Genomic DNA, 23,607 nt, shown 5'->3' with positions numbered 1-23,607 from the left:
ACTGGTAATGAAATGGATGATAAAAGTAGATCTGGTGGGGAAAAATGCTTGAAAAAGTGTCATGTCATCTGTGTGTGTGTGTGTGTGTGTGTGTGTGTGTGTGTGTGTGGGGGGGGGGGGGGGGGGGGGGTTCTGCTGGATTATTGTAATGAGGAGCTTGTAGTCTGCAATATGTGATCTGTTCATCTGGACCAGGGGTTTCCAACAAGTAGCTCGTAAGATACCAGTCGCTCGCTACCCGTTTGTGAGGGGCTTGCTAAAAGTTAAAAGAATATGTTTATAAATTTGATAGCACAAAGTCACTTTGTAAACCTGTTTTTCAAATCCACAGACTAGGGTTTAGGGTTAGCTTTAAGACAACAGTCTCTGTTTACCAAACTGTTGAAGAAGTCCAAGGCAGCAACAGAGGCTTTAGTGGCGCTTACACACAAAGAAGCCCTTCGCCTCTGACAGGACTGTAATGGAGGGGACGATGTGGAGTCTGAAACGTTAGTTAACGACCAAAAAAGTAAGAAAGAAATTCTATCTGCTATTGGCAATATACAATGAAGTGCTATGAGTAGCTCTCAGCCGCTGTCATTTTATCAAATTATCTCTGAGAGGAAAAAAAGGCTGGAGACCCCTTATATAGACCATACATTACTGAGTAAACACACACGATCTTCATCTTCTCATACTAATGTTTTATTTGATTTTTTTTCTCCTCTCTGTTTTTGGAAAGGGACACAATATAATGGACATGCTGTAGCTCACAGTGAGGCTCATTGGGACCAGCTTGGATCCAGTGGAGTTCCAAAGGTTCCCGTTACCCTCCGGGCTCTGCCATGGACTTCTTTAATGACCCGAACCTCTTTGTTGGAGGACTGGATGGGCTGGACGAGGATGTCTTCCCATCAGCACCATCGCTTGTGGATGAGCTAAACCTCACTGGTGATTTTGAGCCCCTCCAGGTGGAGCCTCTAGTCCCAGGGAAACACCAAGACATGATGCCACCAGTTACTACTCAACATGCCATGCCTTCTTGCAGTCAGCAGATGGGTCACTACATTGGCATTAAGGCACAGACCCCCATGGGGCAGCCATTTTCTGGTCCTGGGGGCCCAGGTGGTGGAGGAGGTGGTGGCATGATTGCAGACCAGCATGGCCAATACCATAATGCTGCAATGAGCCAAGTACCTCAATCCAATGGACTGTTCTGTGACAGTAGCAGTCCAATGTGGAGCAACCAAGACCAGAACGGGAACATGTACCTCCCCTTATCTCAACAGCAACAACAGCTTTGTCATCAGCAGCAACTGCACAACCAGCAACTTCATGTCAGACAACAACAAACACAACAGCAACAACACCACCCGTGTCACCAACAACAGGAGCAGCAGCACAGAATGCAGCAGCTGCAACAACAGCAAAGACATCAGCAACAGCTGTTAAACCAGCGCCAGCACCAACAAATTACCACACAGACTATGTCCCTGCAGCAGCAGCAGCAGCAGCAGCAGCAGCAGCATCACAATTTCTCCTTTCACCAGGGAGGGCAATCTCAGAGCCAACAGCAAGTGCACCATACCCAGCAGCAGGTTCAGCACCAACTAACTGTGGGAGGACCAAGGTTCCATTCAAGGGCTATGCCAAGTAAGTCTTATTTGGATAGTCAAAATGCTCCACTGAGTGGGACTTGCTTGCAGCCACAGCCGCAGCAGGCTAGCTACCAGTTGACAAGGGGAGGTCAAGCCTTCTCTGGATCCGGATCGGAAGACCCAAACCTGCCCTTCCCCATGCATTCGTCATCGATGGTTCACTCCCTGCCCACATGCTCCGTCGGCTCTGCCACCGCTTACCAAGCGGCTCAGTACCCTGCCTATCCTGGAGAGCCAGAAATACCCGGCCTCAGTCAGCAGTCCACAGCCTCAGTGTCTATGCCCAACAGCACCACCGCACCCCTCACTTCTGCAGTGCCTGAGCTCCCAGGGACCATATGTCAGTTTCCATCCACAGCAGTCATGAGGAACCCGGTGAGCCAGGCAGATGAATGTGCTTTCCGGGCCCTACGTTGCTCTGGAGAACCCCATGGAAACAAGTCATCTGAGATGTTTGGTGAGTCAATGAACTGCTTCCCCAGCATAGCCAGCCAGCTGCCCTCTGAGCAGCCTCAGAGCTGCGGGGCCGTAAACACTAATGGATATCAAGCATTGGGAGACAACCTCCTGCCATCAAAGGCTCAGGATGGAGACTTGGAGGGCCTGGAGCCTCCTGACCTCCTGCCTGACCTATTGCCGCAGCTGGAGGCTGCTCTCAGCCAACAGGATGAATCTAACTGTTCCTGGGTCCATTCCAGCCAGGAGAGTGGCCATGAGCACAAGAAACAACCACCTGTTGAGTACAAGCAAGAAAAGGTAATACAATGTTACAAACTTAAGTATTTGTTTCATTTTATATATACAAAAGCATTCATTTGTTTGTTTTCAAGCACATCAATGGCAGTACATTTTAGCCAACCCTCTGAATGTAATATGCTTTTTGCCCTCGTCTAATTTATATCCATACTACCTATGCGCTCTGTCCTGTACCCCAAATGAATTAGGGGTATTTGAGCAGGATGAAGGTTTAAATGAATTATTGAACATACTAATGGAGAACATTTTATTGCTGACACAAAGATAATGTATTCTTCACAGTGTGGCATGGCACAGAATCCAGCCACTTGTGTAATGTTTAACTAACTTTCCCAGTTAGAACATGTGCCTGTCTAGTAGGAGACCTGCAATCAGTGGTGGAGAGGGGGAAGGTGGAGAGGCGGTACCCAAGGCCGTCTGAAAGCCTTCTGAAAATGATAATGGTCTGTCCGGCATAAACCGTCTATCTGCCCAGTGTGCCGACAGCAGGTCAGGCCTGATTAGGCTAAGAGTGGCAGGAGTGTCTTCAGGACTTAGCTGTAAGCATACTTAGGGCTATATCAAGATGTGGGTCAGGGCAAGTCAGAGGCACTTGCACACTGCACTGCTCCATGGAGTGTGGGGGAGGTTGCACACTGTTGTGGTGGCTGCCACATTCTGTGTGTGTGTGTGTGTGTGTGTGTGTGTGTGTGTGTGTGTGTGTGTGTGTGTGTGTGTGTGTGTTTGTGTGTTTGTGAGTGCGTGTGCATGTGCACATGTGATTGAGCGGGCAGCAAGAAAAAAACGAGTGTGGCGGAGGAGAGTGGTTAGCACTTGAGGGAGGGGGAGGGGATTTGGGAGATGGAGAGAGCACTAGCTCATGGAAAAAGGAGAGCGTAGGAAAGAAAGAAAAGAGACAGAGGAAGAGCACAAGAGGGAGAGGAGAAGCAGAGGGGGAGGCTGGGAGAATGCATTAGCTGCCTGTAACAGGCTTCAGGCGGTTCCTGGACCTCAGTTGGCTAGTAACTTAGCAGCATCCCCACTGCCTCTTGGCCAACGAGTGACACATGACCAGCAGCAAAAGCAACAGCTGTTTCATAATGGTTTGCACACTAAAAAATGAACTTCAGCACATCCATGTATTCCTTTTTGATCATATTTTTGTTATTACAAAAACAACATCTGTGGTACTAACAATTAAACAGATTTTTGATGAGGGCAACAGATTGTCTCAAACTAGCAACACGCACATGTGGAAAAGTCACACATTTTTAATAATAGCACTTGTGTTTTCCATGGCCCACCACTGACAGCGATGAGTCTTCGTCATTGCCACTGACGACACAAAACATTTTTGTTGAGCATTATCTTGCAAACCCTACCTTTTCTGTATCCGCACTTCCTCTAGTGTATTAACCGCATGAATGAGTACCGTTTTACAGTGACAGTTTGAGTGACTCATTTGAATCTCTTTAAACAGTGTCCCGTTACTGACTGCAGGCCCATTATGCACCCCCAGACTTCTGAAACCAAACCTATGCCCATGAGCCAAAACACGACCTGTGTGTTGAGTACTGCCTCTGCCATCCCCCAGCAGGCAGCAGGTGACAACTAACCGGGTGGCTTGTGTGAGTAAGCCCTGGTTAGGCGGACCGTTTGCCCATCTGCAGAGGTCCTTGATTGAAATGAGGCCATGAACCACAGCCTCTCCCTGTCTGTGTCAACATCCAGCCCCGTGTCGATGCTTACAGGCTGACTGTGCTATTCATGTGCACCGATGTGTGAAGAGCCTGCTGATAGTGTGTTTGCTGAACAGGCAAGGCATCAGGGGCTAGCTGCCCACTCTTCACTCCCCCGCGGTGAAAGGGGCTAATTAGGATTTCCAATGGTTGTAATGGTCAGCTGCAGCTGTGATTAGCACCTGGGATTCAAGATTGAATTGTTGTCCCAGGTTGCCAAATTCTAAAGTTAAATTGAGTTGGAAATAAAAAGGCTTTCGGGCCTGTTGCAATGGATCTAAGTTGAAATGAACAGATGTGTTTAGCACTCTAGCCTGAACCATGAATCATTTCAACAACATTTATGGACTGCAAGGGGCTTTGTCTGAGGAGTTACTTTAAGCTTAAGCCTCGGTTATACTTCCAAATAGATGCGGACACCACGGACGCGTAGTAGTTTATACCGTTCACTTGGAGGACGCGTTACACACATTCACAGTAGATTGCTACACTACCACTTGTAGCGTAGTGGTCCCGCAATCTTGTTTTGCCCGGTCACAACAAATTAGCAGTATGCGGACATATGCAGAGATTCTACACGTACACCTTTTGTGATGACAAAGTTTACCTCACATGGACCCTAGCCGCCCCTTGCAGATGCGGAAAGTATAATTTCTGCTTTACAGGCATCATCACTCTAGTGAGACTCTTCTGAGCTGGATGCTGGTTTGTGATGCTCATGTGTACTCGTGTGAGTCAGCAGTCTTTATGCTGTATGTAGTCAGGACCTCAAGACTGCAGCCTGTGAGCTCTCCATCAGTGTGTATACTTGTGAGATGTAATATGTGTACGTTGAAAATAAATAGACCATTGTGGGCAATGTCACAAATCAGTGAATGGGACTGCTTTGTGGCAGTATTGGATTAACAGGGTTGTCACTATGTGGATGTAGCCCCATGCTCGCAATGTGCCCAGAGTGTAGGAAAATAACAATGTGCATGCCTAAAGCCTTTGGCAATAACAGCAGATGACACAAATCTGAAGTCATTTGAGGCTGATTGCCTGTTGCACCACTGCAATTTGATTGGCTATTTGCCATGAACTGTTGGCATCATTGGCTCGTAATTGGCATACTTTCTTTTAAAGAAAATATCAACTGTGGCACAAATTTGAAAGCCTGCCTTTTGAAGAAAAACTTGAGATTTTGACGGTATTGGAAAGTACGCAGGTCTATACAGCGATCCAGTATCAGCTCATTTATGCTACGCAGGAATTACTCACTACCGGATCCGTACATCCTGCCCAATCAGTACTGCACATGTGCAAATACTTGTGCAAACACCTTGTGCACCCTATTTTTTCACAAATCTCTGTTGAAATCGCCAGGAGGGGAGCTAGTTAATGTTAGCTGTTAGCGGCCTTTCGGCAGCACAGACCTGCTTGACTGAATAACAGAGCTTCCAGCTGTTAATGGAGGTTCCATTGAGTAAATTAGTTTTGGACAAAGGTCTTCAAATGTAATACTATAACATTTTGTTTATGGCAAGGAGCTCAAATACAGTTGTACAAAAGAGATGTTTTCACAAGAAAAAGGGTATTAAAGAGGGAATTATGACCTTTTTTTTGTTTTTATGCACTGGTATCTGACGCAAGTTCAGGTATCGGAATCGGTATCGGGAAGGAAATTAGATCATAACGCGAAAGCAGCAAGTGTAGACATTCAGTATACTTTCAGTAGCGTGCGTAGCATAGAAGTGCTAACACTAGTTAATGATGTGCTAACGTACTCCACAGGTTTTTACATAAAAACGTAACGTAGCTCCTTCCAACCTCTGTGGGTAATGAGTGTCACTATTACAACTGTTTCAGGCACAACGTTTAACCGTGACTTGCTCACAAGCTACACAACCAGCCTGAAGTTGAAGAAAATCTGAGACAATTGCATGAGAGTCGATTGAGTTTCGGACCCTGGCCAGAGCTGGCTAATGCTACGCTATGTTTGACCAGTCTGTGTTCGAGGGGCGGGACTTAGTGAAGGATTTAATGTATCATACTTGACATATTGCATTTTTCTTTCCATATCACCCTACCTTAGGATACACTTGTAAAATGTTGCACAGTAGTCTGGAAATTGTTGGAGAGCTTGATGATTGTTTTAAATTGTTTGATTTCGTACATGTTGGATGTCTTAATTTGTGCATTTCTTATGGGGACTTTAACTTTGGATATTCAGTTGTGGTTGATTGTCTATGGGAGATTTGTGTCTTCCTTATTTTGTGTTCTTGATCACAATACTGATGTCTTCATTTTGATTTGATAGAGCTATTTATAGGTACAAATTAAAATAATCCCCAAAGGCAAAAAATAAACTGGTTTTGGAGATTTATGGAGCAACAGCAGCATATTCAAATCACCCCTTCCAGGCTTACTCAAACTGAACGAGGATGTTATCCACCCTGGTATCAGTCACGCTTTTTGGTACCTAAGGAGCCATCGTGTTCATTTTGAACTGAACCACTATGGTTCTTGTGCACACAAGAAAGCAGGTTCATAGGAGACATAAGTTAGCACAAGAAACCAGAGACTGTTGAAATGAACTGCAACCTGGTTACTCTAAAACCTGTGTAATATGCAGCTGGCCTACAGTTAAATTGAATGACTACCTCTTACCAGGTTTTTGGAAAAAGTTATATTATATATTTTAAGTGAATTGATGATGCAGATAAATAGAAAAACAGACTAGACCTGTAACAAGAGTATTCAGTTTTTCTCATGTTTCCTATGTGATGTTATCGCATAGCCAGGTATGTTTACCTGTGCTATTACACAACTGTAATATTTAATCAGACCGCTATAGGGGTACAAAGGGCTCCCTTGCTAAGCTGGAAGTGGAGACTGATGGATACTGATGGCCTGGTCTGCTGTAGCCACTACAGGCCCCCGGCAGTGACACCGGGCAGGTGCCTTCTCCCTGCCTGCCTGTATTGCTGATTTAGATTTATTATCTGACTGGGTATCAGATAGTAAGCAGCAACTTCAGATATCTGTCTGCGCTCGCAAGTAGGGTTAGCCTGTTTATGTGTGCAATGCTAGCTTTGTTGCTTCCTGACATTTCTGAGGTTTATATAACTCCTAGCCAACCAGACTGGACAGCCAATGCCATAATCAGCCCTGAGACTTGACACCATGCGTCACCCCACATGAGCCGCACACACACACACACACACACACACACACACACACACACACACACACACACACACACACACACACACACACACCACTGGGAAACCTGCTGCTTCTGGGACCACATGGTGATAGGCTGTGTCATTCACACACTTTCCCTGAACACCTCCCCCAACAGCTATCCATACAGAACTGTCTCTCTCTCTCTCTCTCTCTGTGTCTCTCTCTCTGTGTCTCTCGCTCGCTCTCTCTCACCAGCATCCGGCCTCATCCGCCTGTCTGTTTGGAGGCCTGCCAGATAAGGGCGGGGGATAACTAGGGGTCAGAGGTAAAGAGGAAGTCAGGCGGTCTTTGCTGCAGGCGGAAAGGGAGGGCTCAGTGGAGGAGGAGGTGGGGGAGGAGCTGGGAGAAGAGAGGGAGGAGGGAGTTGTACTTGGATTGAGTGTGTCAGCAGCATGTGGGAACATTGCCAGCTCAAACTGTCAGTAGGTCTGAATTTAACGTATGGTCTTTTATTCTACTTTTCTATCCTTCCTTCTCTCTTGCCTCTTTCTCTTGGGATTAAGTGGCTTTGAATATGTTTCTGTGGTGAAGGGTGGGTGAGCTATTGCTCACGGTCAAATGTGGATTAATTTTTTACTAAAATGCAAGGCTTTGTTGTTGTGACATGAGACAATCTCCATGTACTCGTGTTAACCTTTGACTAGCAGAGAGGGGGGAGCTGGCTGGTTAGACTACCAGTGTCTCTAGGAATAAAAAGAGGAAGACGGCATGAAAATCATTTCATCTCAGTGTAATGTGCAACACAGGAAATTTAGAAAAGGCATGAAGCAGTAATGACCCCTTTGCCCTTGTTTGCAACTGAAACAGTGGTTGTTGTCTTGTGGTAGAAAGGAGGGATTGTTGGTATAAAACATGTAAAGTAAAGCTTGAATAAAGCCAGCTCAAGTAGAGCTAGTTGGAGTTGGTGTGCTGCAATAAGTTTGTCCCGCTGCTCCACTCGATACGTAGTTTTCTCTACCACGATTTGCCTTACAGAACTTAATGCCGGTCACATTGTCCTCCGAGACGTCAGTTGGCTCACTGGTTACTGATTTGTAAGTTAAGCAAACAGGTTTGTGTCAGGAAGTCATTTGCTAGTTGCCATGGACGCCTATGTCGCAAGTCCAGTCTTTGTTTATTGAGTGTTATGCGTGTATTTTACAGCACTTTGAAAGAAAGTTCACTGTTGAAACCGGTATGTCGTAATCTCTCATCACTCGCTGTGTTGTGAGTCAAACAGTACCATCGTACAGGCAAAAAGGTCAATTTAAATGAACAAAGTATAGTGGTTATAGCAGTTCACCTGGTATTTCATATAGTGTTCTATTCTTTTTTTCTTCTTGTTTGCTTTATAGCACTTTTCTAAAAGTGTTTTGAATCATGAGAAATAAATAAGCGTCATACAGCAGGCATGTGAGCGTAAAGCCCTTCTTGGTATTCCTCATGTTGCTCTGCAGGCTTCCTTGACGTAGACCTAGACTCCTATACCCAGCATTAATGTTGCCGCACACTAACATTTACCAAAACCAGTGTGTTCCTGCTACCTTGATGCAGCATTTCATTGAGGAAGCATGTCTGTAGTTCTTATAGCCTTCACTTTGCTAAGTGGGAAATTGTTCATAAAAATCAAAGATTAGGAGGATTTTTTTGTAATCGCAATTTCATATAGTTATTTTACGTAGTGGACAGTGGTGGACTCATATTAGGTTTCAAAGTTGAACCGCTTCAGATTTGTATTATTTCTCATCTTTTACTAAGGGTGTACATATATATTGATCCCTGTTAGGAAACAGGACATACACACACATTCTGATACAGAAATTCAACACAATAGATCCAAACTATCTTCAAAATGTGCCCTGTGTAAAGGTATTATCTGGTAAAATATAAAGAAACTTCCAGACACAATTTGTAACTGCCAGTAAAAATATCACTTATTTAATATACAACTACAATTTTGAAATGTTACTGTATCAAATGGGAGTTTATTTGAAATGGCATCAAATTGTAAACACTTATTTTTTTGGTCTGTTTTGTTTGTTGCATCGTGAAACCTTTTTTTTTTTTTAACCCTTGTTTTTTTTGGCATGTATTTGGCGAGCATGTATTGTATGTGCTCCCCTCTGTACAATCTCAGAGCTGCTCCATGAGGTTCATATATATCTCTCTATCTCATTGTGCGACATATTTACTGAAATATTGATCTACTTGTTACCTGATTTTCCATTTCAATCTAAATTTAAACAGGAAACAACATTCCTAAAACACAGTTTTGGCTATTTATTCTTATTTATTCTTTTATAACAGTCTGCTCATGTAAATGGAGTAGAGGTGATCCTGTTCAGTATATTGGTGGGATAAAGCCTGTGTGGCTGCCCTCTACCATTTCAGTGGAGATCCACTCCATGGACACCGGCCTCACACTGAGCGAGAGATACAAATCAGAGCAGGGGAAGAAAAAAAAATCCTTACTTCATCATATCCTGAAGGCTGCAGGTGGAGCGCTTACCCGCTCTGTCTGTCTGTGCAGATGTACGCAGTTGTGTGTGTGTGTGTGTGTGTGTGTGTGTGTGTGTGTGTGTGTGTGTTCTTTTTTGTGCAGGCAGTGGCCCTGCTCTGCCTTTGCACTGCTTCAATAATGAAGGAGTTGTAAAGGTCTGGCAGTAAGCCCCTTGCTGAATTTCCCCTCCACCTCATTCCTCCCCTCGCTCTCAGTCTCTCTTTTTCTCTCTCTTTTTTTCTCTCCCTCTCTCCCTCCCTCCCTAAGGGACCTCCTCTCAGCTCCACTCGTCAGTTTGCACCGATGTTCCCATTAATGAATGGCATCATCCGGCTTGCTTGTTTTGCACAGTTCAGCTTCACTTCACTGCCTGGTGTCTGACCTGCTGTGCCGTCTCTGATTCAGAGAGCACCACGCCATTACTCGGAACAACGACGGTTACAAAAACAGCCTTAAAGAAGACGCTTCCCAATTTAGTTGGTGACGCATCATGTAAAGTACACAAAAACCACAAGTACACAAAAGTGTTCAATATGCAAAAGACATTTAATTCCTCTAGGGTAGATGAATCATATAACATCTGCAAAATTGTCACTACTTTGAAGGGAACCTGTGGTGCTTACAAGTCCATGTTACTGGTTACTGGGAGAAGATTGTCAATCAAATGCTGGTTAATTAGTAATCTTTTGATTAGTTTAGATCCCTGCATGTGGAGACTCCATATGTAGTTTTTTTTTTTTTTTTTTTACAGCATCAATCTTCTTTCCATACGGTTGACCACTGTTCTACTGGTTATGATAACATTGTTTGTAGCTCAGTAATTGCTGAGATCTGGGAAGCAGGTGCCATCGGTTTATAGGCCTGATTTCCTGGTTCACCTTTGACCTTCTGTATGTGCTGTACTTTAGTACTGACAGTTTTCCTTCACAAGGAGGTACTTCTGCTGACAATAAGGCTGAAGTCACTTTTGTTTTTACATTAGGTGGTTTAGATAATCAAGCTGAAATGATGGCTTTTTTTTTATAACCTGTTTGAATCATAATCAAATCTTGAGGGCAGTAAAGTTTCCACCTCTAATGCGATGGCTACACAGGTTACCTACCTCTAAAAAGTACCCATGTTTTATTTAACACAAAAGAGACTTTCATTTAGAGTGACCTAGGCTTGAACAGGAAAGGATCCACAAGAATGGCACTGCTGGCAAGTCGGCCACTAATTGTGAAGGATGTCCCTCGGTGGACGGATGGCTTCTTGCTTTCACTCTGGCTCATGCTCGGCAGCGTGTGCCCACAGTGCTATCCCTTAAAATATCTTCTTAAATCTTGCTGAGCGGAATCACTGCCTACTCTTCTCTGTCATTGGACCTGAGTGTACTCTGTATTCTGCATTACCCTCAAACCCGAGTCCAAGCTGTCTTTTTTTTTTTTTTACAGGGGTTAGTAAGATAATGAGCAACACCAAGAAGCCAAACTAAACCAAGACACAAAACAGTGGTCAGGCTACATAGATATTGAAATCACAACTTATTTTCTTTTACTTTTAAAACTTCCTGAGAGCTGATGGCAGGCGTCTCCTCTCCTTTCCTTGCATTCCTAACCCTTCTCCTTACAGTCCCCCCCTAGTGGTCCGTTCTGCCCTAGCAAGATAACGAGGTACAACATGCTGCACTTGTAACACTTCACATGGATCTGTCTGCGCTCCTAAACGTCTTTATTAGCTATATAGGAATGGCTGTCTGTGCTGAACTTGATTAAATAAGGGAGTCAATTAGTGGACTGCATAATAGCGAGCTAATAGGTTGTCTTTGTTAAAGCCTGTTGGATTGGAGTTGATTGGGAGTGTAGCAGGGCTGTAGTGAGACACAGCGCTGGATCGCTTGGTTAATTGTATCCAGTGCGCTAATTGCTGTGTGTGTGTGTGTGTGTGTGTGTGTGTGTGTGAGAGAGAGACACGAGGGAAGGAAACGGGGTCTTTGCATCACATCAGTTTGTCTTGGTACAAAATGCTGCCTAGGACCATGACCTTTGTTTACACGTGTGTTTACTATAAATAAGTCAGACACACACTGCTGCCAGTGTTGTATCCTCTGAGGTTATTGCAGTTGTCAGACTTGAGCTTTGCTTACTTCTTCTTTTCACATTCTGGGCTTATTGCGTGGTTAACCCTGAGGATGCTGCAATCGCAACGTGTCATACTGTATGTTTTTAAGTCGAAACAGGCTGACGACTCCTAAATGACCTCACTGATATTATGTAACTCTGAGGTGTTTTACACTCCTTCTCAACACTAAATTTGGAAGTTTAAATTGAGCGTGTCTAGTTTTGCAATCAATAATTCATTTTCATTGGTTATTGTAGCCAAGCACGTACACGACATCATCACTGGTACTGTATGTGTTCATGTCCCTTGATTAGTAAAGTGTGTGTGTGTAGGAACGAGAATGATGTAGCTGCTTCAAAGCTGCTTCAAGCGTTGCTTAAAAAACTGACAAAGATAAATGCATTTAAAGAAGTATTATCATTTAGTTGTTTTCTTACAATGATACAGCGACTGAAGTTTTTGTTTTGTGAGTTTATACTTTCCTGTTTCTCCCCGGGCAGTTCTTCTGTCTGGCTCGGTGAGGCTTTCTGGTCACAGTGGAGCCAACCAGACGGTAGTAACAATGCTCCGTTAGACTTTCAGCAGCTTCTCTAGAGGGCACAATGCTCGGCCCAGCTACTGCTACTGTTGGCCCCGAATAAAGGATCATTAATGCGTGGTGCTGTCTTTAATTGGTAGAGGAAGCATTGCTGTGCATCATGCCTCCTTTCATTTATCAACCCTGCCACGGTCTCACACTTGAGCGTGGCTGCAAACTGGCCTTTAGCGGGGCCTAATCTTTTTGCACCTAGACATAACAGTGCCATCTATTTATCATTAGCGAAGCCAAAAGTATGAGATCTGGTGATACTAATTCTTAGTAAACAGGCAACAGCACTGACAAATGTACTCCTGAAGTGTGAAAAGCGAGGCAATCGGGCATTGTTTATTTATGTTACTATGATATTTTGTGGTAATGTTGTAGAAGAGGGCACAGCTTTTTAATGGTTTGACATCCAACACCTGAGAGTCTGATGCAACACAGTGTAGCATTCACTAATTAACAGCTCATTAGCAAAATCAAAAAAAACTGTGCATGAACGCTGCATTCTGGGAGCCAAAAAAAAATACTATTTAAAAAAAAAAAAGAGAGGAAAAACTACTATCAATAAACACACACACACACACACACACCCACACATACACACACACACACACACACACACACACACACATATATTTCAGGAGTATGCACTCTTTTGTTATGAAGATTGATCAAAATGGCTCCCAGAATGCAGCATTCATGCGCAATCTTACAGATGTGAAAAATGTCTTTGGTAATCAGCTGTTACTTTGTGAATGCCAAGCTGTGCTGGATGTCAAACCACCACAGATGAGTTGTGACCCTGTGAGAGACGCTGGTTGCTGTCTGATGGATGTGAGAGATCCGATCAATAGTGCATCACTATTGTGTTGGCAAGGGCTGTTTCTATTTCACTTGTTGATTAATTAAATCAATCGGTGACAGTTTTGATGATCAATTATGAGAATGTGGATTTTCATGCATCCCTTTTTAATATCATTTTAAATGAAAACGTTTCGGATTATTGGCCATAGATCAAAGAAAGTAAGCAGACGTTGGCTCAACTTCTGGTTGCCTTTTTAAAACATTTGACATTGGCAGATAATTTGAGCTAAAATGTTATCGGCTTAAAAGAAAATGATAGGATGTGTGATTTTGTGTGGATTTGATGGCTTGCTCAAGGACACTACGGCAGGATTATTAGCCAGTGCAAGCAGCATTATATAGCCCAAACCTATAGTTGTGTTTTAAAGCAGAAATAAGCAACAACCAAACACGTGAATTGTTGATGGCAGAATAAGTGCACAATGGATCAAAAGGCCTGTTTGTTTTTTTTTGGTCATTCATTGCACCATGGATAATGTTGCTATTACCACTGAGTGACATTACGTTCCAGTTGGCGATGGTTTTCCTCTCTGTGTGTGAGTAGCAGCGCGCTGTAGACTCTGAAGCACCAGTGGGTGCTAGCCATCTTGTCATTTTCACTTCATTGCTAGCTCTCACCCCTCATTTCCCTAATGGTGAGTTAGGTTAGTGGAGACTCTCACGGTGGCACAGGCGAGAAATGAGCGCAGTGGCGCACTAATACAGGCTCTTTGATGAGGAAGTAATGGAGTGTTCAGAGACAGACACCTGTGCCACTGCAGCCACCCTACCTCTCTCGACACACACCCACTTTTTTTTCCCCCACTCGCTTCCTTTCAGCGGCTCCCCTCCCCTTCCTCTACTCCCCTTCCTCTACTCCCCTCCCTCATCTGTACTAAAGGAAGCCACTCCCCCTATCACAGAGCTGCCAGCCTTGTTTGCATATTAACTGTTTGGTGGCCGAGGAGCAGTGGCTTCACGCCATGTGACCATTGAAGCGTGTGTTGACTGTTATTTCACTTTGCGTTTCCTTTTGACACGCGCACACAGGCAGACCTGTTCAGTTGAGGAAATGTTTTGTCACCACTAACAGCCACTTATTTCTGTGTTTTAAGTGATCTTTGGATTCAGACTGTGTCATTTTTCCACCTGTACAGTGGAAAGGCCATTCTGCTGTGTTGGAGGTTATATAGTTACGTAGGCAGTTGCAGTAATGCAGGACACAGTTATGTCGTCCGTTCATGACAGTGTAGAGAGAGCTTTTTATTATCTGTGCTCACCTGTATTGAGTTAACACCCATTGCACTGTTTGATGTGTTTGTAGTCAAAGCTAACCCCCCGGTGCTGTGCCCTGGGGGGCATTATCTGACAGTGGATTTGTTTAGCTTGGATAGGACACTATTGCGCCGCTTTTGGTAAGTGTGTGGTCTGATGTAAAGTCCAAACTCCAAGGCCTGGCATGACAGCTGGATTTGATGCCTGCTGCTGCTGCTGCTGCTGCTGCTGCAAACACTTGGAAATGACAGCCATTTGTTTTTGCACACACAGCAGTCTTCTCTGTCTCTAAAGGAGATATAAAGCCGTAAAACCACAGAGATATAGCAAGAGAACTTCCACTGTTCTCCCAGTGTGTCATCTCACCGATCTTATAACCTCCCCCCTCTCTACTCGCACAAACATTGACTCACACATACACATTTTAAATAAGGCTGTCCACACCATTCCAGTTGGTCAGTTGCATATAACTTTATTTAGGTTCAACATGCAATGTAAAGCCATATTGTGTTGCTTGCCCACATATTTCACACCATACTTTAATAAAATCACAACAAAGTAGTGTAGTTTGCTGTCGGCTGAGAGGGACATTATTAACAATATTAGTCAGAGAAAAATACAAAAAAATATTTTTATTAGACAAAAAAAAAATCCCATCTAAGTTCCTACCTTGAAGACAGGCTCTTGTCATATATATATATATATGTGACGAGATACATTTGTGTTTTTAAGATTCGACTTGATGTCTTGAGTCAATAGCCTAGTAACCTTAACCTGTTTGTAGATGGTGTTTCAAAGACGTGGTGTCAACAGGCAGACCTCTTCCTAGCTCCAGGTACGGGGCCGGTAGTCCCGGTAGCACTGGGCAGCTCACATGTCTCAATGCGTGCAGCTGCATGGAAAGGGAACAGGGTGTTGGCCGGGAAAGACGCCTGTTCAGCTGATCTCGCACAGTAAATAAAGATTTAAAAGCTGACAAGGTTATCTGTCAGAAACTCAGGCCTGACCCAGTAGTGCTGTGTGCACTGTACCTGGCTTTGGGCCAGCCATGTCTCTCTGCATAATTCCTAACACCATGTGCCTGCCGGTGCACATGGCCCCTGCATCACGCTGTCAGGAGTCCCCTGAAAGGCTGGCCTGCTCCTCCAAATCTGCTCTGGCGCTCAGGAAGAGCTGCATGTCTTGGACACATCCCAGTTTCCCCTCTTGGATTTATTTCCCCCCCCTAAGAGTCATAGCAGGGTGACCAGGCCTTGACCTCACCACTGGAGACGCAGTGCGGTGTAGGCTACATGTTCCTGGATTGGTTCTGCTTTATACTGTGTTCATTTCTTAATGGTTGCATTTGTGTGTGCAGTCTGTATTAAGAATGCATTTCCATCCTTTGGGGGAATTTGTTCCTTCTGTTTGTTCATCTAGAGCAGGGGTGTCAAACATACGGCCCGCGGGCCGGATCCGGCCCGCCACGTCATTTTATGTGGCCCGCGAATCTACCAGCAAAAAAAAAATGGAAATCGCGCACGGCGGAGCTCCTCCCCGATCCGCGCGCACACACCTCCACCAGCGTATGTGGCAGCAGCACCCCCCCCCCCCCCCCCCCCCCCCCCCCCCCCCCCCCCCCCCCCCCCCCCCCCCGCCGACAGCCGGCCCTTTGGGGGCAACCATGATGCCGATGCGGCCCCAGAGCAACAATGAGTTTGACACCCCTGATCTAGAGTTTCTGTATGCTGTTCCATAAATAAATCAGCGTGTCATTGGCAGTAACTTACATGGGGACTAAAAAAGCCACAATGTTGACAATCTGTGGTGTGGGCGAAATCCAGTACTTTGGGGGTTAAGTTGTGAAAGTTAATGTAATAACTGCTAGCACCATCTGCTGGCCTACTTCCTTACAAAGAGAGAGAGGGAGCGTGTGAGTGAGAGAGCGAGTGAGAGAGAGAGGGAGAGAAAAACGAGTCTGGGTTTTAACGACATCTCTAATATTCATGCTGATGCATTTTGCTGCTTTGTGCTTTCATTTTCCGCCGCTCTGCCTGCCAGAGTCTCGAGCCCACCATACACGCCCCAGCCAGGGAGAGGTGAGGGCAGCGAGGGAGAACGAGGAAAAAGACAAGTGGGGGGGAAAGAAGGAGGAAAAAACAACCGGCCAAACAAGCAAGCAAGCTGACACAAAAGCCCTTTTGTGTGTAATAAAAGGAGTAACCTACCTTATCCTGGCCGGTGAAGGACACGAGAGGCGCAAAAAGGGAAACGGCAAAGCGGAAAGAGCAAGACAGAACGAGAAATAAGAGGGACAAGGGCTCAGAGAGGCTCAGGGAGGCATAGAGAGCGCGTACGAAAGGCAGGCGGAAAGAGGAATCAATGAGAGGGGAGGAGAGAGGAGCCAGGGGAAGGCAACTCTGACACACACGCACGGAGAGAGAGCGAGGGAGACTTGGGTGAAGCCGGACGACGGCGAAGCAGCACGCAGCAGCAGAATGAGAGCTTCCTGGACTGCCACGCACCTCCTCTACCGCCCACAGCGCTGCTCCCTCATCACCCTGTGAAGAGACAAACGAGGGTGAGGGTGAGAGAGAGAGAGAGAGAGAGAGAGCGAGAGAGAGAGAGCTCCCATGCGCTCCTCTTGAGCCCTGCCCGCTGGGGGAGGAGGAGACGAACAGCTCCAGAGCTCTCGCACTGCCTGAGGAGAAGAAGAGCTGACCGGGGAGGAGGAGGGGAGGCAAACTAGGAGAGAGGGAGGGGAGGGGGGGGACTCGCAGCTCAAGGAAGAGTGAGAGAAAAACGACTGTTGAAAGGGGAAGAGTGTGTGTTTGTGAGAGAAAGCGTGAGCGAGCAACGGAGAGAGTAAAAACCCGGCGAAAGGGCAAGGCTTTTGTCAGCCGGTTGGAGAGGGGGAGGAAAGAGGAAGAAAAAAACCCAACCATGTCTACAGTGAAGAGGCCAAGAGGAAGGGTAAGTGAGCTGCTCTGAGAGCTGGGAGGGAGGAGGGACGAGGGGGAGGAGGAGGAGGGGCCGGCAGGAACTGAACAACCTCCTCTGCTACTGGCTCATGCTGCACTGCCGCCATCTTGAACTCATTGCTGCTTTATTTTTCTCCCCTCCATACTCATTTGCTTTACTGTGCTAGACCTTATCAAGGCACACTGGGTTTACCGTGCTGTCTGTTCCCCACCCCCACTTTCTATTCATTCCATAAGTCTCTTTCCCACCCTCTCTCCGAGCTGCTGTAGTTTGTGTACAGTGTGTGATGTGTGTGTGTGTGTGTGTGTGTGTGTGTCTGCATGCATGTGTGTGCGTGTCCTCCATGAGTTGAACCTGTCACTCACCAGAGAGCACACTACATGTGGAAGTGAGGGGGGGTGAGAGCGAGGTAAAGCTGGCCGGCCCAAATGGAGCTTACTCTAGCTTTTTTCATGGGCTGTAATGGTCCCCGCCGATTTCACGGGACTACGTGCTGCTAGAGAGATTGAAATCACTGCAGTGCTGGCAGGCTGTAATTTCAGTTATTTATAGATGTATTACAGAGCTGCAGTGCTCCCAGTTTTGGTGCATTTTATCTTTTCTCTCTCTCTCCGTCTCTCTGATGGAAGCCTGTTTTCCTATATTTTCTTCCTCTTGCTGCTTCTTTCACGTGCCCTCATGTTCTTCTGCTCTTGAGTATTACTTTCAACCCCTCCCCCCTCTTTTCTTTTTTTTTTTTTTTACCATAAACTTGAATGAGAACATTCCAGCATGATCCAGTAAATTTCTTCCTAATAGCCTCGGCAGCGTTGCACACGTGAAAATCATAATGCAGCTCTTGTGTGTGTGTGTGTGTGTGTGTGTGTGTGTGTGTGTGTGTGTGTGTGTGTGTGTGTGTGTGTGTGTGTGTGTGTGTGTGTGTGTGTGTGTGTGTGTGTGTGTGTGTGTGTGTGTGTGTGTATTTTTCCCCCCTTCCTTCCAAATGAAACGCTAGTTATTCAACTCCCTCCCCCCACTTTGTTGCCGAGGTTCAAGCTAATTCTCTTTATTTAGCTAGCAGTGAGAAAAAAGAAAAGAAAGCAACCGGGCCGCGCCTGGGCCATGTAGACATACGCACATTTTTAGATTAGGTCATCCATTTATGGGTTTCCTCTCCGCTGGGCTCAAGGCCCCCACCACAAGGCGCTTATATAGGCATAACTGCAGTCACACCATCCATTATTCACATATTATCATGCATAAGCCAGGCTGGATCATTTATGTCTGTAAGGATCACTGTAACGTGCCACACTGAGCCAGTGTTTACGCTACCTTTTTCAATAGCATACTCCACCGAACACAATTTCATTTGTATCGGGCTCGGAGAGAGTTTTCATCTCGCACGTTTTCTCCGCCAACCTGATCTGACTGAATTCTTTGGGGGAAGCACTGGCCCATCTCGTGCTGAAGGTGTGCTGGTAGAGTTACATTGAAGGCTGGGAGTTGGAAGTGAGCATCATGTAGAGCGAGACGGGTCCAACCCCCCCCTTACACCCAGCACATGAGATGGGGCCATCGACGAGCTCTGCTGTCTGAGGTTCACACAGTCGAAACAGTTGTTTTTCTCAATGAGCGATAGTTGCACCACTTTCTGTAAAGGTTTGCTTGTATTCCTCACCTATTAGCTGAGCTGCGTGACTCTATAACGGCCTCATTCATTCATTCATACACATCAGCCATAAAGAGCAACCTCATTATTTACGGCTTTTATTCTACTATCATTACTTGTTGTATGTTACAAAATATTAAGACATGTTTACTTTATGAGGCAAATATATTATTTGTGATACTGGGCTATGTAACCAATATTGACTTGACTTATTTGGTACCTCTATATGTGGAGAAATGCATAACAATTAGCACTCGTAGCAGCTGATTGGTCTTTTTCGTGAGAGACTTTGCTAAACCTTGTCTTTGTGCTACATCAGCTTCAGTCACTCAGCCCTGCTTCAAAGCAGTGCAACTCGTTCCTTCTATAGCACATATAGCTCGGCGTTTGGGTTTGTGTCATCCACAATAGATGACATCATGCCTGTAATATTTGCCTCATAGATGATCATAATTCTAAAAACCTTTTTTTATTTCTCTCCCTCTTTCCTCAGCCTCGAAAGAACGCTAATGGTCCCGGTAGCCAGGTACGGGTCCTCAGTCCCCCAGTGAAGAGCAGCTCATCGTCCTCCTCTTCCTCATCGTCTTCATCCTCATCCAGCTCCTCATCGGAGAAGAGGACGCCACGGAGGGCACATCAACAGATGGAGGCAGCGACACTGGACAAGCAGGAAAAGGCCAATAGGATAATATCGGAGGCTATTGCAAAGGCCCGGCAGCGCGGGGAAAAGAACATCCCCAGAGTGATGAGTCCCGAGAGTTTCCCCAGCTCTTCCTCGCAGCACAAGCACCGTAACCGCGAGCGCAAAGGAAGAGGCAAGGCACGGCTGAAAGAGAAGGCCTGTAGGAAGGCCTGTATTGTACCCTCCTCCAAACCCAATAGGAAGGCAAAGATCGGGTATGTAGACACAGCCGTCAATGCGCTGAAATGCACCATCACTTGTTAAATTAGTCCTGTCAGTAGAGGGATGATCAGGTCCTACCCAAAGCATTTGTAGAATTCCCCTTTTACACAGCTTAAACCACTGCAGCAGTGGATGAGCCTGAATGAACAAGTGACACATTCCACAGCAGTAGGTAAACGCAACGCTTGCTCTGATTTTAGGGGGAAAATACTAACAAAACAAAACCTGATTCTAAAGACATGAGGGGACATTTGAGATTTTTGGTGACATAAGACGGTATGACGTTGGTCTTTTTAAATGTTTATCTTAAGAGGCCAAATTTGCTGCTGTTCACTTATATCTGGCAAGCTGCTGAATCGCTAAGCCATCTCTCTCCACATCATCTATTGATGGCACCATAAATAACATTTGAACTACACTATTAATGTAAAATCAATCTCTTTCAGAGCACAAGTTGGAGCCTGTTGGGGTTGAGCTGAGAATCTAAGCAATGTTGCTTCGTAATTAAATCACATTGTTACGAGGATGCTCGTATTAAACGATGCATACATTTCACTATATTTGGATTGATCACTCACACCTGCTGCCTGTGCTGTTATTGCCTATCTTGTACTGATTCAACCTGCTTGTGTACCGGCTGTTTTTTGCTGGTACCTGGTTTTACTAGCGTGCATTTTTCTGCCTGTGTTTGCCAAGATGGAAGCTCAAAGTTCAACAGAATTTACAGCACGCCATAACAATAAACCGGGCTCAGTCACCAGCATAGGCATGGGAGGAGCAAACAAAGGCTGCATTTACATGTGAGACGGTGCTGCCGAGTATATTCAGGAAAGTAGCGCTGATGTATAGATACCGTGATCTGCCTCCCATCCCCCTGTTTAACTGCTATAAGCAGAGTGTAGCTACAAGCCACACCCAGCACAAGCTATTGAAATATCAGCTGGTGCAGATGTGAGGGGAGGCAGCAAGCTGAAGGAAAAAAGGGGGGGAATGTTTGGACACGGTAATGTCAAATTGCGCTGCTGAAAGTGACTGACAATGGTCAACAATGATATCTGGCTGGCAGCTCTGATGATTAATAATTAGATGAGCTAGGCGGAGGGGGAAAAGCTGTTGCAGACAATGGGTTTTGCGTGGCATGTGTGATGATGAGAAAGTTGTGGCAGCGCTGATGTTTACGAAGATGGTGAGATGATGGAGGAATCGGTCCTAGTGATACGGTTCCATCTTTTCAGCTTCAGTTGGCTGTACATGCCGAGTGTTGCTGACAGTGACTCGGACCTCTTAGCTATTTGTTGCTCTGGTGGCACAACTGAACACGCTCAGTTTTGATCATAAAGTGAAAGCTCTGTTTGATCATGTCATTTAACTTTGAGACAAAACACTCTCGAGTTCAGGTAGCTTAACTCTGCACACCCAAATCCTTTTTTACCTGCCTTACCACCTTGCAGTCATGCAGACGAAGCTCAGCTTTTAATCAAATGCAGTCTTAAAGGGCAGCTGACCACTGCATTCTGTCATTCAAATGTGTTTCTGATAACGCCCCTTGTTGTTACAAGGTAACGAGCTGTGTAACCCATTTCTATTACGTGTGACCATACTTGGCCTACATGCAGGAAAAGCATCAGATTAGGGTGCATGCAGCATAACCTGCTTATGGAGCCAAATATTGTCTCAACCTTTTTATATAGCGTTCATTACGTCATGCTTTTCAGCCATTTTGAAATGTCAAATTCCTATTCTTATTTCTTCCTCTGCTTCTGGTCAGATGACAGACTAGTTTATAATCTCACAGAATCTTTTATACACGCACGACCTTTTATACATGTCTGATAGCGTTGTTCTAATTTGTTAGAGTTTCACAACAGTCAAATGTTTTCTGTCCTGTGGTGTTAGTATTAATGCTACAATGCTGGATTTTGTTAAGCTCTTTTGAGTTTAATAAAATCCAAAGCATTTAAACGTTTGCCATTTATGCTGTACTTTCAGAGTGTTGATTGTTATATACTCAGTTATAGCTAGTAATATATAATAGGCCTCCCACGTAGTGGTTAAGACCACTTTACAAGGCTTTTAAAGCTACCTCCAGAGAACAGGGCAGGTATGCACATTATCTTGTCTGAGCCTCGGAACAGTTCTGCTTGAGTTTGACAAAATGAACAGGGACACCTCTGAATGTGACCCTGTAGTTTGTCTGAATTCTCTGATGCTGTGACTTCACAGTCAGTGGTTACATATGTGTGATGCAGAGTCTTTTCAAAGTCCTTTAGGATGTGGCTGCACTGATCGTTCACAGTTGAAGCACCGACTCTGTGGCCCTCTCCCTTTCTTTTAATTGAGAAAAGTAGTTCAGACGTATGGGTCCTTGGTGCAAATGTGGCACTGACGTATAACTCTGTATATGAGAAGAGGCTTGTGGGAGTGTGTGAATATTTTTTCCGAGGTGTAAAGATTCATAGCTGGTAAATGCTCGTAGTAGAGCTTTTCTAAAGAGCTGCCCTTAATGATGAAGCTTGAGGCCTCGGTAATAAACATACATTTGACTCTTGATGTGGGAAAAATACACTTACAGGACTGGAATGTCCTTTCCCCCTTTTGTTAGATAAACTTACTTGTATTGCATTCCTTAAAGGCACGATGAGTAGGATTTTTCTAAAAAACAATGTATAGACTCGTACAAAAATATTCCCTGTCAATCATCACCTATGACCCACTAGACATGTGTGTCTGTATCTGCAGACACCTAGCTCGCCGCCTGTATTGTCTCTTTTCTTTTCATTTTGCTGTTTGCGACGGTTGCGAGTGTCAATCTCTATGAAAACGTAGCTACCAGGTGCCAGATCGTAAGCGCACGTCCAAGATGAACTTTTATCTTCTTGGAATCTTGGGTTGGCTTTCAACCGCTGGCGAGCATCTCAACCCTCGTTGAGCCGGGGAGGAGGTGCCTACTTTCAATGTTGTGTTTAAAAGCCGCAACTGAGAATACTCATTCTGCCTTTAAAGGACGAGAACGCATCCAGGTCCACTTGAATCATGAGAAGACAGAGAGTGATCAGTCACTGTAATGTAAACAAGAGAACTAAAACATAAAGACAGATGACTTGATTATACTTCTTCGTTTCTACAGCACTAGCTTTTTGGGCTTTAGTCGAACAAAGTAGGCAGATGTAAAGTTTGTAACATCAGTAAAATGAAAGCCGATATAAGATACAAGGCAGACGGGAGGAAGCTTGCCAGCCTAGTGGGACAAACAGTCAGGCCATAACACAACACTAGTGTTAATGGGTGTAACAAGTAACAGCGTTGCGGTAGATCACTCCAGTCTAAAATGGAACATGTTCTGTGAATTTGTAAAGGTTTTTTACAAGAGTCGCTGTGAGTGTGCTGCAAAGTTTTATGTTTCAAACTCTTCCTCTGACTTCTTGTTCTCTGTACCTGTCAAAGCCCTCTAACTTCAGTACTGACGTCTGGGACC

General features: G+C 45.1%; 1 protein-coding gene across 4 annotated transcripts in view; it reads left to right on the top strand.

Annotated features, from left to right (window-relative positions):
* Nucleotides 1-23,607, top strand: part of chd9 (chromodomain helicase DNA binding protein 9) — a 64,807-nt gene that overhangs the window by 3,396 nt on the left and 37,804 nt on the right. For 3 of the 4 annotated variants that reach the window (XM_079167354.1, XM_079167352.1, XM_079167353.1), the window contains exons 2-3: nucleotides 722-2,393; nucleotides 19,722-20,125. In XM_079167354.1, coding sequence (XP_079023480.1) covers nucleotides 825-2,393; nucleotides 19,722-20,125 — 1,973 coding nt within the window. In that variant the 5' untranslated portion in view covers nucleotides 722-824. Of the gene's footprint in view, nucleotides 1-721; nucleotides 2,394-17,389; nucleotides 17,572-19,721; nucleotides 20,126-23,607 lie in introns of those variants that run through there. The other variant, XM_079167355.1, reaches the window with a different exon arrangement.

This window comes from Pholis gunnellus (genome assembly GCF_910591455.1).
Source record: "Pholis gunnellus genome assembly, chromosome: 1".
In the NCBI taxonomy this organism is placed as follows: Eukaryota; Metazoa; Chordata; class Actinopteri; order Perciformes; family Pholidae; genus Pholis; species Pholis gunnellus.
The sequence above is the reverse complement of the archived record's forward strand: the minus strand, read 5'-3'. Positions and strand labels throughout refer to the sequence as shown.